The 15479-nt window shown below is 40.5% G+C and overlaps 1 protein-coding gene across 3 annotated transcripts in view; it reads left to right on the forward strand.

The window, feature by feature from the left end:
- Positions 1-607: 607 nt before the first annotated feature.
- Positions 608-15479, forward strand: part of TPX2 (TPX2 microtubule nucleation factor) — a 43636-nt gene continuing 28764 nt past the window's right edge. For all 3 annotated transcript variants that reach the window (XM_037143183.2, XM_053671302.1, XM_053671303.1), the window contains exons 1-4: positions 608-697; positions 3070-3153; positions 12555-12669; positions 14728-14847. In XM_037143183.2, coding sequence (XP_036999078.2) covers positions 12564-12669; positions 14728-14847 — 226 coding nt within the window. In that variant the 5' untranslated portion in view covers positions 608-697; positions 3070-3153; positions 12555-12563. The remainder of the gene's footprint in view (positions 698-3069; positions 3154-12554; positions 12670-14727; positions 14848-15479) is intronic.

The following is a 15479-nucleotide window of genomic DNA, read 5'->3' on the forward strand; positions in this document are numbered from 1 at the left end:
CTCCTCTGCTTATCACGTGATTTGACAAGTTTACTCAACTTCTCTGTCTTTGTTGTCTCTTCCACACCATGAGAGTAAAAACACTAGCTTTGTAGACGGAAGGACCATGCACCCAATAAAGCGCCGTTTTAAAGCAGTAACGTCAGGGCGCAGACTGGAGAGAGAATTTGAGGGACTCCTTCATTGGCAGAGAAGCTGAGGGTGATCTATCCTGCACGCCGGGGATTCCGAATTAAAAGGAAGTGAACCCCTATGATTATTCAGGCACAGTGCACAACTCTAAGGAGAATATTAAATTGTTTTTCCCCTCGAAAGTTCTGGGGAGGTCTAGGATCGACGATACTCTGTTACCGAAACCGACTCCCCATCTCTTCATTCGGTACCACCTTTCCCAAATATTTTGGAGCCCAGCATTCTGGGCTTTGTAGTAAATTCCTAATTAAAGAGGTTCCAATGGGCTCACGTAGTCGCCTGAGACTACGTTTCCCAGAGGCCTTCGGGGCAGGCTGTTTGCCCGTTCGCCATCGTGACTTCCGGCGTTTTGCGACCTCTAGAGCCAATCGGAAGACTGAGATCACTGGGTCCTGGCAGTCTGATTGGTGCATTCGACTGGAGACCCTGGGTTCAAATTTTCAACGGTACTCCATGAATCCCGCGGCGTTTCTTGCGGGTGCTTCGCCGTTGCAGCTGAGTCCAGGTGAGCCAAGGGGAGAAAAGGGGAGCAGCTGCAGCGCGGGAGTGCCTTCTCCTAATTTTCGAGCGGCTGGAGGTTGCTTCCAAATTTCCAGTCGGTCCGCGCGTTTCTGGGCCCGGGCTTCTGAAGCTTTTGTTGGGCGTTGTCCTGGTCCGGGCGGAGTGGGAGCAGGGCTTCCAGACACCCCTGTTTTCGTTACAGGATTTTCCCGAGAAGTCTGTCCACGGCCAGTCTGTTGGGCTGTATCTGGAGGTAGAGGTGGGGGCGGGTCGTGGGAAGTAGGCGGAAGGAGTTGCGAGAGGCTGTAGGGGCTACTAGTAATGGTAGCAGTTGTTACTAACCACGCACACATGAAATAAGCATTTTCTGGGATAAGCACTCAGTGTGCGCTTTCTCAGTTAATTTTCACATCAAGCCAATGAAGTAGGCGCTATTCTTAGCCCCACTTGGTAGAGAAGGAAACTGAGGTCCACAATCTAGATAAATTTAGAGAAATGGGTGACACGGTATCCTTGCCCTGAAGAATGGTTGCATTTGGTGAAGGGAAACAGATGTGGTCACAACTACATTTCAGATGTTAAATTCCCCTGGTCGAGCCACCCCTATATTACCCTTGGTTTGGGAGTTGCATTGTTGAGTGTGTCAGCTCAGTATGAAGTTGTCACTGCTGGGATCAAAATGAGTGTAGCTCCCAGCTCACTTGGCTAATTAATTGCCTTTTGAAGGACTACTGTATGGTGTTCGATACTGTAGTTCTGTCATATATGGTGTGCTTAGTCAAAGGATTTTCTGGTATGTTTGAGGGCAAAAGACGGATTCCAGTGGACAAGTGACAACCAGAACAAATTAAGATGGCATCTGAGTGCTCTGCTGTTTTGTATTGTAAGTGCCCTGGCAATTGAGAGGTGAGGAAGATCAATGAAGCTTAAATATAGATAAGGGTGTCTTTGTGAAGCAGCTGGGACCCTAACTGGCTCTTGATAAGTGAAGTTTGTGAGCCAGGAACTAGAACAGTCTTGGTATATAGACATCACCCTAGTTGACTAGGCAGGAGGGCATTATGTAAATTGACTACAAAATTGCAGGTATGAAAAAATGGACTTATTCAGCTAGGTTGGTAAATTTATTTAAACTTTGAAGTCATATAAATAAAATAGGGTTACTTTGGCCAACATTATGCTTAAGTCTGTGTATTCTAATCTGAATTTATTCTACAGTTGCAGTTAAGCTTCTCTAGGAGATGGGACTGTGGAGGAAGGTCCTTCATTTCTTGTTTCCCCATGAGGAGAGGTTCACAGTTCTTCTATATCCCCTGTATATTTGGGTTTTTTCTCCAGCCTTTTCTGGATCTCTTCCCTAATTCTTTTTGAGTTGCTGGAGAAGAAAGGAGGAGAGATTCAAATGCCCCTTCGCAAAACTTAATTTTCTTTGCCGTGGGTAAAGGTAGGAAGCAGAATGGATGACAGGGAGCTCAAACAGCTAGAGCAGTTCTGTGAATAGATCTGCCTTTGAGACAAGGATGTAGAGATCATCCTTGGTTGTGAGGATGGTGTAGGTAACTGGGAGGGGTTCTCTTTTTATTTGTTTGCATAGAGAAACTTGATTAGGGGGAGTTTAAAGCTTGATTAGGGGGAGGGCTGTCTTACTTGATTAGTGAGACAGCCCTCCCTATTTGTGAGGGATAGGAGGGGGAAAAAGTATAGGGAATAAGTAGCATAAATGGTAGGCAGAAAATAGACAGAGGGAGGTTAAGAATACTACAGGAAATGTAGAAGCCAAAGAGCTTATATGTACCACCCATGGACATGAACTAAAGGGGGAGAATGTGGGTGGGAGGGGGTGGGCAGGACAGAGGGGAATAAAGAAAGGAAAATGGAACAACCGTAATAGCATAATCAATAAATATATTTAAAAAATTAATCAGAAAGGTGAAAGTTGTATGAAGGAGCTTACTTTGGAAAATTTTTTAAAATGCTATTTCTACTTTTTAAAATAAAGTGGTAAAAGTTTTTTCATATTTTAAGCGTGCCAACTATTTTTCCTGTTTGAATAGGACAGAAGTACACATTACCACTCCAAAATTGCAGGTTTTGGAAAGGTTTCTATAAAATGGGGGAGTAGGTCACATGAGGGACACCAGGAGACAGCAAATGTACCCTAAAAAATTTTTAAGAACACTTTTACATTGATGAAACAACATGCTGTTAAGTTTGGCATTTGGAGATCTCCACAACTTAGACCTTAGCTCTCAGAGCGCTCTCTGGTTTTGAGAGAGGGTCTCCTTGGTGTTATGTTATAGCTCCTTCCTGTTCTCTGTGAACCTTTTTTACTACAGAGAATTTGAACCCGTTTCATCATCTTTCTGTTTCTTCCAGGTTACTGGAAAACTTGCTAGACTTCAAGATTTCAAAAGAGACGCAAGATTGCAAGTGTGATTGGACTGACAGATTAAACCACAGGTAAGGTTGTGTCCATGGTGAGTTATATTAAAAAAGAGCAAGGGAAGCATTAATATATTAGCTTCAGAAGTGTTTAAATATGTTTAACCTATCTTAATGAAGTAATGGGTTTTAGAACAAAATTTAATTGTGGGAAAGCAAGAGAAAACAATATAACACATTATTCCCCTTCTCATTAACTATGGCTAACATTTTGATAGGTTTCTTTCCAGTGTTTTTTTGTGCCTGTATTTGGTTTCAAAAAATCATGCACTTGAAAACCTTCATTTTTTCCCTGCTTAATAGAGTATGAACATTTTTTCATGCCATGAAAATTTCGTAGAGCCATAATTTTAATGATTATGTAATATTCCATTACTGTATGGTTCTACTGTGGTATTTTACCCAGTGGAGTCATTCATCAGAAAGAACGCATATTTTTAAGACTTTGGTACATAACACCAAATTGACTATTGGGAAAATTATGCTGATTGACATATCCACTGACAATGTACAATGTATTCACACTGGCACAGATTTATATATTAAAAATATGTAATACATTTGTATCATGCAAAAATCACAATAATGTAAAAAGACTTAAAGTAGTTAAAAAATCTTCCAACCCTGTAACTGTCTACCTCACTCTGTGTCTCCCCATAGATAATCACTTTCTTACAAAATTTTTAAAAAGATTTTATTTATGTTTAGAGAGAAGGGAAGAGAGGGAGAAAGAGAGGGAGAGAAGCATCAATATGTGGTTGCCTCTCATTCACACTCCTGCTGAGTGCCTGGACCACAACCCAGGCATGTGCCCTGACTGGGAATTGAACCAGCCATACTTTGGTTTGCAGCTTGGGGCTCAGTCCACTGAGCCACACCAGCCAGGGCAATAATCACTTCTTTAGGTTCTTGGGGGTTTGTTGTGTATATTTCCCAAACCACTTGAAGGATATAAATCTTTACAAGTGATTGAAATTTGATGAGGATTGTAACCTGCGGCCCCACTGTCCACCCTTACAAACTCTTCCAGCTTCTCACTCTTGGAACATCAGAAACACTTGGATATTCTACAAAGATTTTCTGTTAGTATCCTACAAAGATCTGTGTCATTATTTGGTGTAGAGGTAATGGCATCATTGATTTCTATCCAGGTCCTGTTGTATAAGAGTGGATTATGGTGCAGGGGTGTCCTACCTTTTCGCATTTCTGTGCCACACTGGAAGAAGAGTTGCCTTTGGCCACTCATGAAATATGTTGTGACACATAATGACAAATCTCATATTGTTTTAAGTAAATCTACGATTTTGTGTTGGGCCGAATTCACAGCCATCCTGGGCTGTACGCAGTCCGCGGGCCGCAGCTTGGACACTCCCGGACAGAGTCTATAAATAAATTCAATAAAGCAGAACTGAGTAATTCTTCCAAGAGAGTATAGGGAATTCACACGTTTGAGAGAGAAATCATAGAAAAATATATTTGTTGGAGGTTTCTGGACAGTGATGAATTAAAACAAGTGTCCTGTGCTGACTTCTGAGTGCTTGGACAGAGGGATTGTCATTGGATTTTAAATTGACCCAGTTTTGGAAGCTTCATAGATCTGTTTCTGTAAACAGATCCAATTTCAACATGGAAGTTAGCAAACTTAAATGTGGAAATACAAAATCCATTAACATCCTTCAGACTTAGTTTTTGATTTAGGTTAACAGTTAAGATTGCATGCTGGATTATGTTGCCACTTACTGACTCCTGCTGATCTCTATGTACAAAAAAAAATGTAGGTGTTTTCTCCCTGGGTAAGATGAAAATAACTCAACTCTATTTAACTTGTGGTATTGTAACACGATCTCTTATCCCTTGTGAAAGTAGGAGAGGGTGTCCCTGGGGAAATGGCATGGCCTGGGATGGGACCATCGTAACTAAGACTTCTAATGGAGTCTTGGGTTGCTCTGTTTACTCTGTGACATTACCAGTTGTTTCACTCCTCATTTTTTTCCTGCAGTAGAAATAGGCAGAATACAGTTTTAGAGCTGGATATCGAGGTTCTCAATTGAGAGTATCTATCACACCGAAGTCTTTGTCTTGCTTAGGAGCTGCTAGTCCACTACTTCAGCCTTGCTTAGAATGCCCCCTCTTTTGCCATTTCCCCCCACCTGCACCTTTTGATTTATAGAGCTTGTCAAAGCTAGTTATTTTTGGTTTGAGAGTGAAGAGAGACAGGAGGTGATATAGGTTCATTTCAGATGACTGTGGGAACAGGTTGTGTTGCTGCTTTTGCAGTCGTCCTCAATTGTACGCTTTACCCCCATTTGATTCCTCTTTCCATTTACCTCCTCCCCTAGAAAAGTCAACTTTCATCCTTAGCCTATAGAACTCAGCCGCTCAGCTCTGTATCACTTTTACCAGAAGCCTGCTCTGACCCTTCTTCACTCTACCTCTTCTCTGCCCTTCCGTAGTTTATCCTTAGTTGCCCTGGGTTCATACCCCACTATAGCAAGGGTCATAACTGTATCCTCCATCCAACTTTGAGTTCCTTAAGGGAAGGGATTATATATATCCTTTCAGTCTTTGTTTTTTTGGGGGGATGATCTTTGTTTAACTATACGACACGATGGATGGCACTTAACAAACAGTTTTTAAAAGGAAACTAACTAGTTCATAACATATGGGAGAGCCTTTTTTCTTAAGTCTGTTGTAGATTTATTTTTCAGAAAGAGTTATTTTTTCACGTATGTTTCTACATTTGCAGGAATCTGAAGCTATGGTGCATTTAGGTAATTTTGAAATGTAATGCTGACTTTTGAAATATAATACTGATTCTCTTTCTCTTGCTTGGCAGCTTAATTTGTTTGGGGGAATACGGTTGACTCATGTGGTTTGTTGTTTTTTTTTTTTTTAGTGAGACCTGTTGACAGAAATTCAGTCTTGATTAAGGGGGGTGCAGGAAGGTATCCAGTTCCCACCATGCATGAGGCTCTCTCATTTGTTTATTTATTTATTTCTCTCTCTTTTTTTTTTTTTTTAGGCTCTCTCATTTAAAGTTGGCTTTGGCCCTGGCCTACTCCATTTCCTACTAGGCTTGTGCTCTTTAATTTTTGAAGGTTTTACATCCTAACAATTATAGTTTATGGAAGAGGCAGTGAAACTGGCATGACTCCGTAGTTACTTTGGCCTTGTTCATGGCTCGTGCTGTCCATCCCGTTGCTGAGGAGCGCCGCACTTCTCAGAGGCTGTGCATTTACTTGTTCTCATCTTTTGGGGTGGGGGGATGATCTGCTGAGTTGGCCATGCTGTACCAAGATGGCTCAAAAGAAGCTCTTTGTAAAGGACGTCATGCTAAAAACAGTATTTTGGTTTTAAAATAACAGCTAAATAAAGATTAGGTGTCTTTGAGGCCCTTGCCTTTTAACCCCCACCAATTGCATGCAGTCGGAGACCTCTGAGGCCAATCTCCTTCTGGTGTTTGAATAACCTCTTCATAGTGTCTTTCTTTCTAGAATATCCAGTGAGAGGTTCAGGCTCACCTTACGTACAGCAAAAACTTCATGTACAAGAGCACAAACTTAGAAAAAGAAATTAAGGGGCAATGTTTTACTTTATGGGAAGATCCAGCTCAGAGCTTTTCTGATATATTTAGAATAGGATTTTTAATTTATCGGTATTCCTGATGAACAACTTGTCAGGGATGCTTCATTTTTGTGAGGAGGAGAGTTTTATTTTTTATTTTTTGGTCTAACAGATCAGTAAAATTTGGTTCACGACCTCATTTTTAAAGGCATATTTGTGGGAAACTCTGCATGTTATGATGATTCCAGATTTTGGAGCCCCACGGACCCACTGTTAAAACAACACCGCTACACTGGGTGGTAATTGAAGTGGCTTAACTTGTCTGAACCGGTTCCCTTGTTTGAAAAGTGATGATATCTATCTTTTATATTGTTAATTCACTTTAAATGAGATGATTTATGTGAAGTGCGTGGTAAGGTACTCAGCCTACTGTAGACAGTATTTAGAATTCTTACTTATAAATGGTTTTGTCTCTTGCTTCTTAACATTTGATATTGATCTATACAAATATCTATTTTTAAGTAAATATGAGAGGCAGTAGATGGTGCAGTGGGTAAAGACATACCTTTAGGGCCTGTCTGGGCTTGAATTCTGGCTCTGCTGCTTCTTACCTGTGTTGCGACTGAACAAACAGTAAATAACACTGTCCCTCAGCTTCCGCTTCTGTAAAACAAAGGTGTAACAGCACCTACTTCATAGGGTAATTGTGAGGGTTTAGTGACTTAATGTAAAACATTGCCCACGGTGCCTGGCCTGTTGTAAGCACCCAGTAATTAACAGTTACTATTTTTAATTTTTTTTTCAAGTTTACAAACCTTTTTATTCAGGCAATACCCAGGAACATTTTATTTTTATACAAAAACATTACAAAAGAGAGGATGTATAACATTGGACATGTGAGAGTTAGTAGCCTATTTATAGACCGTGCAAATGGGCAGCATTATTTCCAGAAATCCAGAGTTTTAACAGTTATTGCTAGATTTAAGAATATTTAATAAAAATTTCAGAAAGCTCTATAAACATAGATATAGGGGTATTTATTATACTGCTTAACCAGTTCTTTAAGCTGAAAAGGTATGCATTTATATAGTAAAACATATTCAGAGAGTATCAAAGTTCATATAATAAAAAGATTTCTTCTGATTCAGAACTCCCAGCTCTCTTCCCAGACAAAAGTATTGTCAACATTTTTGAGTCTCCTTCCATAATAGACTGTGTATGTACAAGGGTACGAATAAGTACATATCACCCTTTTTTCTCTTTTTAACATGAATGGGAACATGCACTTCTGCATTTCTGCATTTTGCTTTTCTCACTTAATAGCCTGGAGCTTATTTTGCACATATAACCACATAGGAAAAGTTACTTACTATTTTATTATATATATGTTTGTGCCATAATTTAGTCAACAAATCTCTTTATTGTTGGAATTTGGGTTTTCAGTTTTTTGGGGCTTTTATGTACAATTCTGTAGTGAACTTTCCTATACTTACATATATGCATAAATACATATGTAAAAGATAAATTTTTATGTTTGGAAAGATCCCTCAAAAAGAAAAATGCAAGTAGCCTCCAAAGCAGCTGGCAGTGTGAGAGTCTGAGGGGGGTTACATTTGATTACTTTCCAGGTGGTTTTCAGCAGCATGCTTTGGTGGAATCATGATTTTTAGGAGGCTAAGTGGGGTTGCTGCAAATTACATTCCTGCCTCTTCCCTCCTCCAGCTTTAGTCGTCTTCATTACATCCCTGCCTGGGAAGTGTTCCCAGTGACCTGGGTTAGGCATTAAGATCATGGGAATCCAGGATTTTCCCATGTCTTCCAGCATATTTGTTCACAAGAACAGGAGAACTTCCTCCTTGTAGAAGGGGAATTTTAACTACTGTTAGTCACTGGGGAATCTCTCAGTAAGGGTCCTTTGAGTAGAAATTTGGTCAAGGAGAGGAAAGGTATCAGTAAGTCAAAAGCAGTGATAATATTTTATGGTTGTATGTATTCATAGCATTCAAAATATCTCCTAATTTTGTTTATGGGAAGTAGGTAGGCAGAAAGGTAGTGACTTGCCTGTTGCCATATACATCTAGTAAATAGCAGAGGCAGGGCGAGAATCCTGGACTTCTGTGTTTGTTGGGATTCTTTTTAGCTATAAGTGACATAAAATGTAACTGTAGTGGCTTATACAAAAACAGTATTACTGTCTGGACATAGGTGGCTGCTGATATTTGATCATCAGTGATCACTCGCTCAGTGAAGTCAGGGTCAGTGTCTGCCCTTAGCCATCCGCTCATGCGTACATGAGGGCTGGTGTACTTGTAGCCATTGTAACTGCCTTCAAGGCAAGAAGGAAGGTGAAAAGAAAGGGTAGGGACAGGCACTGCAGCTGTATCAGGAATTAAGAGTTTTCCTATGACTCCTACAGCAGATGTGTAGTTTTCTCTTTGGCCAGAACTGTCCTGTGGCTACTCCCAAGCTTGGAAGGTGGCAGTCAAGAAGGTGACTTTCATTATAGTATGCTTCCTACTGTGTTGATGATGTTCAATGAAAAATATTTAACAATGGCTTGACTTAAGCTATGTTAATATCTAATTTCCTTTATACTTAAAGTTCATACTATAGAATATAAATATTGTGTACTATCTTGTTTATTGAGAATATAGGACTTTGGCTACTGTCTAGATTTAAATCCCTTTGTGTCTGAGACCAGACCTACTTTTTGTATGAGACTTGGTGTTTCATTCTTGAATATTAGTGAGAAAGGAGCTTCAATATCATCAAGACTACATCTTATGGCCCTTAGCAAGTGTATGAGTGGATCGCTAAGAAATGGCTTATTGAGTTAAGTTGAATACTGAAAGTAGAAACGAGGGACAGTGAAATAATAATAAAGAATTGTCTATTTAGTGCAGAAGACTATGGAGAATAGATCTGCTTGGGAATAAATACGTCAGTACTTTCTATGAAAATAGAAACCTTAACTACATTAATGCACTTCTGTAACTCACAGGGTGAGAGGGAAGAACAATATGGAAAGAACGTGGTGCTGAATGAAGTCAGGATCCTCAGTTCTAGATCTAACTCAGCTTTTATGTAACTGTGCGATATTGGGCAAGTCACTCATTTATTTATGCTTTATTTAGTTATTTTTAGAGAGGGAAAGGGAGGGAGAAGGAAAGAGAGAGAGAAATACTGATCAGTTGCCTCTTGCATGTCCCCAGCCTGGCACCTGGTCTGAAACCCAGGCATGTGCCCTGAATGGGAATTGAACCAGCAACCTTTCAGTTTGCAGGACAACAGCCAACTCACTGAGCCACACCAGTCAGGGGGTGGGCAAGTCAGTTAATCTCTCTTACCTTCAGCTTCCTCTTCTGGGGCCGGGATGATAATTACTGCTTTACAGGATTGACAAGAGTATTAGGGATAATACGTACTTAGTGTGTCATGGTACCTGCCACACCTCAGTGCCTTTGGTAACTGTTTTTACCATGATCATTAGTATTATTGCTGTCTGATCTTGGATGACCCCTTTTGCATCTACTAATCCTTATCTATAAACTGCAAAAGTTATTTGTTATCTAAGATCCCTCCCAATTCCAAAATGTCGAGTTTCTACGCTCAGTTGGGGCATTATTTAAAGGTAGCTATAGAGTTCCGATTACATAGGGAGACCATGGGAAGATGACATTTCTTTAGTGTGTAGGTTGAAGTCACTGTATAAGCCAAACAGCTCAGAACAAATGTGTCTGAAGAACTAAGGTAGCTTCTGAATTATCCCAGGCCACTGAGAGAAGCTAATGAAATGCTGGCTAAACCACTGAGAAGTAATGAAGTTGGATGTAACGAATATTACGATTTCTCTCGGTGTATAGTAGTGGTATAATGTAGAGAAAATGAACACTGAGGGCCATCAGTGCCTGGAATTGGTGACCGTCTGGGGAGCTGGCACACCTTTCTGGTAATGCGAGTGGGTGTCACTCTTCTGAGGAACATTTTCACAGTATGTGTCAAGAGCCAGCAAGTCCATCTTTAAGAATTAAAAAAAAATACTTATTTTTAGAAGGAGGGTAAAGGAGGGAGAAAGAGAAGAAGAGAAATATTAATATGTGGTTGCTTCTCACACACCCCCCAACTGGGGATCTGGCCCATACCCCAGGCACATGCCCTGACTGGGAATCGAACTGGTGACCCCTTGATTCACAGGCTGGCGTTCAATCCACTGAGCCGCACCAGCCAGGGCCATCTTAAATTACTTTAAGGGAAGAATTATGATTGTGTACTGAAATTCAGCTCCAAGGATATTTTTCTAGTAGTATCTTTAAAGTGAAAATAGTGGGAAAAGCCTAAATGTAGGGGATAGGTCAACCAGTATAGTCATCCACTGATGATATACTGACATTTACTGGCATAGAAATATGTGAACATATGCAAATGTCAGATGATCCTATTTTTTTTAAGTTTGTATATATGGAGTGGGCAAGAGAGGCTGGAATAGTGTGGCATCGTAGATTTTTTAAAAATCTACAAACTTTTTGTGCTCTAATTTTTTAGTGAGCATGTATTTTTATAACATTAAGGGCTTAAAGAAAGATACTTAATTTGACAAATGTGTATGCAAGAGATTACTAGCATCCTCTTCTCTTCCAAAATACAGACCACCTTACATACATGCTGTTCCCTGGGTGAAGACAAATGGCTCGTTGGGTTTCATAGGAAATTTTTTGCCAGTGAGTGTGGCCTTTAGGCTGTTTTTCAGTCCACTTCCAGCTCTTTTTCACTGGTACAGGCTGGAGTGGGGGCCGACTTTAAACCCGCACAGGTTTCCATAGTGCAGAGTGTAGAATGGGTGCGTAGGACGGGCCCGTGTCTTTGACTTCTTTCTTTTACTTAATCTACATGTCATACCTTATATATATATATTTAAAGCCTTTTTCTTCATGCCCAGGAGCAATATTTTTATGAAAATAAGGAAAGAAAACCTATACTTGGCAAAACTGTATTGAACTCTTACTAAATATAAGATACTAGGCACCTTGATGGACTAGGTATACACAAATGAGTAAAATACACTCTTCTTTTTTAAAAATTAATCATCTTGGGTTTTTTGTTGTTGTTTTTAGATTTTATTTATTTATGTGTAGAGAGAGGGGAAAGCAAGGAGAAAGAGAGGGAGAGAAACATTGATGTGAGAGAAACACTGATCTGTTGCCTCTTTCACATGCCCAATCTGGGGATGGAACCTGCAACCCAGGCCTGTGCCCTGACCAGGAATCAAACCATGACCTTTCACTTTGTGGGACAACGCCCAGCCAAATGAGCCTCACCAGTCAGAGCCAATATCCATTCTTGTCTTCAGGAACTTAATAGTCTACTAGGAGAGACACTTGCATAGTTAACTAATAAAAAGTTGGATGGTAAACACAGCACTCTGGCTTTGGAGGGGCAGCAGTTCTGTATGATAGGTAGAAATGGGGAGAGTTTACAGAGAGTTGAATTGGACTTTGAATGATAGTAGGATTTTGGTTGGAGGGTATAAAATTTAATGGTGTTTTTCAGAAATTGGGTTGTTTGCAGCAGAGAGTAAATCGGATGAGAGAATGGTAGATCGAGGGGAAAACAGAGTAATGAATGTAAAACATCTAGCCCAGTGCCCGGCATATTGTGAGTACTCAAACTTCACCTCTTTCTAATCCCGCCATATTTACCTCAAGGAGTATCTGCAAGGTACCAGAGAGAACAGTTAGCTCAGTTTGATTGAAGAGTGGGGCAGGTGCTGTCAAGTTGCTGAACCATTTCTTTCCTTAGAAGGTGAACTCTTGAGAAAAGTGATACTAATGTTGGAAAAACTTGCTTTTTGTGCCAAGGTGGGGACAATGTCGCAGGTTAAAGCCTCGTACTCCTATGATGCTCCCACGGACTTCATCAATTTTACATCTTTGGATGATGAGGAAGACACCCAGAACATAGATTCCTGGTTTGGTAAGTGTCTGCTTTCTCTGGCCATTTTAAGGGTTAGTGGCTTTGTTGTGAGGACCTGTTAAAAAAAATAATAAAAGGGGTTGCAAGGAAATAACTAAAATACAAATTTCTGTTTGTACCAAGATACTTTGTCATCCAAGATATGAAAGAAATAGTTGAAGTGCCCAGTATTTTGGGAATAGACTATCCATATAAGTCAGTGTTATTTTGTAGTTAAGAATGACATGTATTTAAACTTGAGGAACAGATGTGGAAATGCAGAAGTCTATACATTTCCTTAAAATATGGTGATGGCAGCCACATACAAATTTGCTCCACTTGTCATTGGGCATAGGGTATGTTACTACAACTAGAATATTGACATCGATTTAATCCACCACTTTCCTCAGATTTCCCATCTCACTTGTGCTCATCTTCGTCTGTATGTGTTAAGTCTTCTGCGATTTCATCACCTGTGGAGGTTCACGTGTCTCCCGCCACAGCCAAGGTGTTGAACGGTTCTCACCTCACAAGGAGCCTTGTGTTGCCCTTTTATCACTACACTCACCTTCCGCTGGCTAAGCCCTCCCCAATTCATTTTTTAAAGAAGATTTTATTTATTTATTTTTAGAGAAAGGGGTAGGGAGGGAGAAAGAAGGAGAGAAATGTCGATGTGTGAGAGATGGATCAGCTGCCTCTTGCACACACCCACTGGGGACCTGGCCTGCAACCCAGGCAGGTGTCCTGACTGGGGATCAAACTGGCGACCTTTCAGTTCACCGACAGGTACTCGATCCACTGAGCCACACCAGCCAGGGCCCCAATTCATTTTTAAATGGATGGATTATGTTACTCAGAACCTGGTCCCTAAACAGAGATGGGGTTGCCTGATGTTGGGTCATGTGATATGGCACAAACCTGACAGCAGGCCAACAGTAAATAAGAATGGTTATGTTGTTACTTTACTTTGGAATAATATGTGAGACAAGTGATATGCCTGGATAGTAGTTGCTGGGGCCCCTTCATTTAATTCTTTCTCATGTCCTTTTTACTCCTTATTAAGATTAATCAGTATCGATAGAGGACAAAAATGATTCCATTGCAGCTGTACTTAGCACAGATAATGCAGAGTCCAAAGGTGTGAGGACATATGCCCTTCTCTTGGAAAAGGACTTTAGTGGTGTCCAGTGGGGGTCCTGAGAAGAGAGGTCTCTTGGAAGTGGCGTGGGAGGAAGGTAGACAAGTGACCGGCTGCCCTGCAGGGGCTCTTCCCTTGCCCTTGCTCCACGGAAACCCTGGGGGAATGGTTGGGTTGTCTGCAGTCTTTTCCTAAGTTTTTCTTTAACACAAAAAAGAACTATTGGTATACCAAAACGATTAAATACTCTGAAAGAAAAAAAGTAAGCCAACTGTTTTTTCAAATGCACCTTAGTGCTAATATATTAGTTTGTAACTTCTTTCAAATAATCACATTTTTCCACAGTTGCAATCAGTGTTACATGTACTTTGTTATTGCTGGGACTCACCATGGTCCTGACACTTGAGTCCATCAGTAGACTGTTGGCAGACAGGCGTTTCATTGCCTTATGCTGACTTTTGGGCACACAGAACCGGAGATAAAATTCCTGCATAGAGCCCAGGTCTGGTCCTCCCTCAGAAACCCCATCACCATCCCAGTCGAAGAAGAACCTCAGCTCAGACTCTCAGATGGCCCTTGTGATCCTGGCAGAGCTTGGTGGTTACAGTTCTCTTTAGAAGGAGCACGATGTGCGTGGGTGGTAGATAAGGCCGGTTCGTGCTTGTACAGTCCTAAATGTGCATCGAGCAAAGACAAGGAGCTGTTCACAGTGCAGAGTCTGTGCTTCTTTGTTGTGATACATTGTTCAGTGTTTCAGTGATAATTTTCAGTCTCTATCTCTGAGGTATAATGTGTACTTTTTTTTTTAATCACCAGAACTTTGCTTTGTACTTGCCAAATGAGTTAGAAGCGTACTGGTAAGGGTATTAGGCCCCCATTGTAAGTGTGTGGTACTGACTTATTTTACTTGTTTAGATGCTGACACTCTCACCTTTTCACAGAGGAGAAGGCCAATTTGGAGATTAAGTTTCCTGGGAAGAATGGGACGGGGCTTTTTCCAGACAAAACTCCTTTGAGAAAGGCAAATCCTCAGCAAGCTGCTGTCACACCTTTGAGACCAGGTAAGAGAGAACATAGGAAAAGGTTCTTTGGCAGAATGGTGGGACGGTGTATTAGGAGCCTGAGGGGTCTGGGGGAATTACTAAGTGCTGCATCCCTTGGTTAGTTATTGGTGACATGGGCGAATTCATTTCATGGTGAATGGAGAAGTGATGATGTGCTACACTTTTAAAATAATTTTTTAACATAGAATCTGATCGATAGATACATAACTATCTTCTTTTCACTAAAGATTTAACATAACATGGGCCTGGCTGGGAAATAAACCAGTAGGAGAAAAGAATGTACTGCTTTATATTATCCAAGAATTCTATGAGTCATGTGTCTGATTTCAAAAGATGATTGACATTTAAACTGGTGGTTACTAAATCTGTAGAATATTGTTTATTTGATCAGAGGTCATAAACCCTTGAAAATAATTTTTTGAAGTCATAGCTTTAACATATAGTTTACATATGTCATTTACCTACTTACAGTGTACATTTCCTTGTTTCTTGCAGTATATTCATAGCATAGTGTGCAGCCATCACTATGATCAGTTTATCATTGACTTTTTTCCTATTGTTTTTCTGTTTTCTATTTTATAGATTTCCATTCTGACCTTTATTATTTCCCTTCTGACTTTGAGTTCAAT

This window comes from Artibeus jamaicensis, unplaced genomic scaffold (genome assembly GCF_021234435.1).
Source record: "Artibeus jamaicensis isolate MK-2021 breed Jamaican fruit bat unplaced genomic scaffold, CSHL_Jam_final contig_685, whole genome shotgun sequence".
Taxonomy (NCBI): domain Eukaryota; kingdom Metazoa; phylum Chordata; class Mammalia; order Chiroptera; family Phyllostomidae; genus Artibeus; species Artibeus jamaicensis.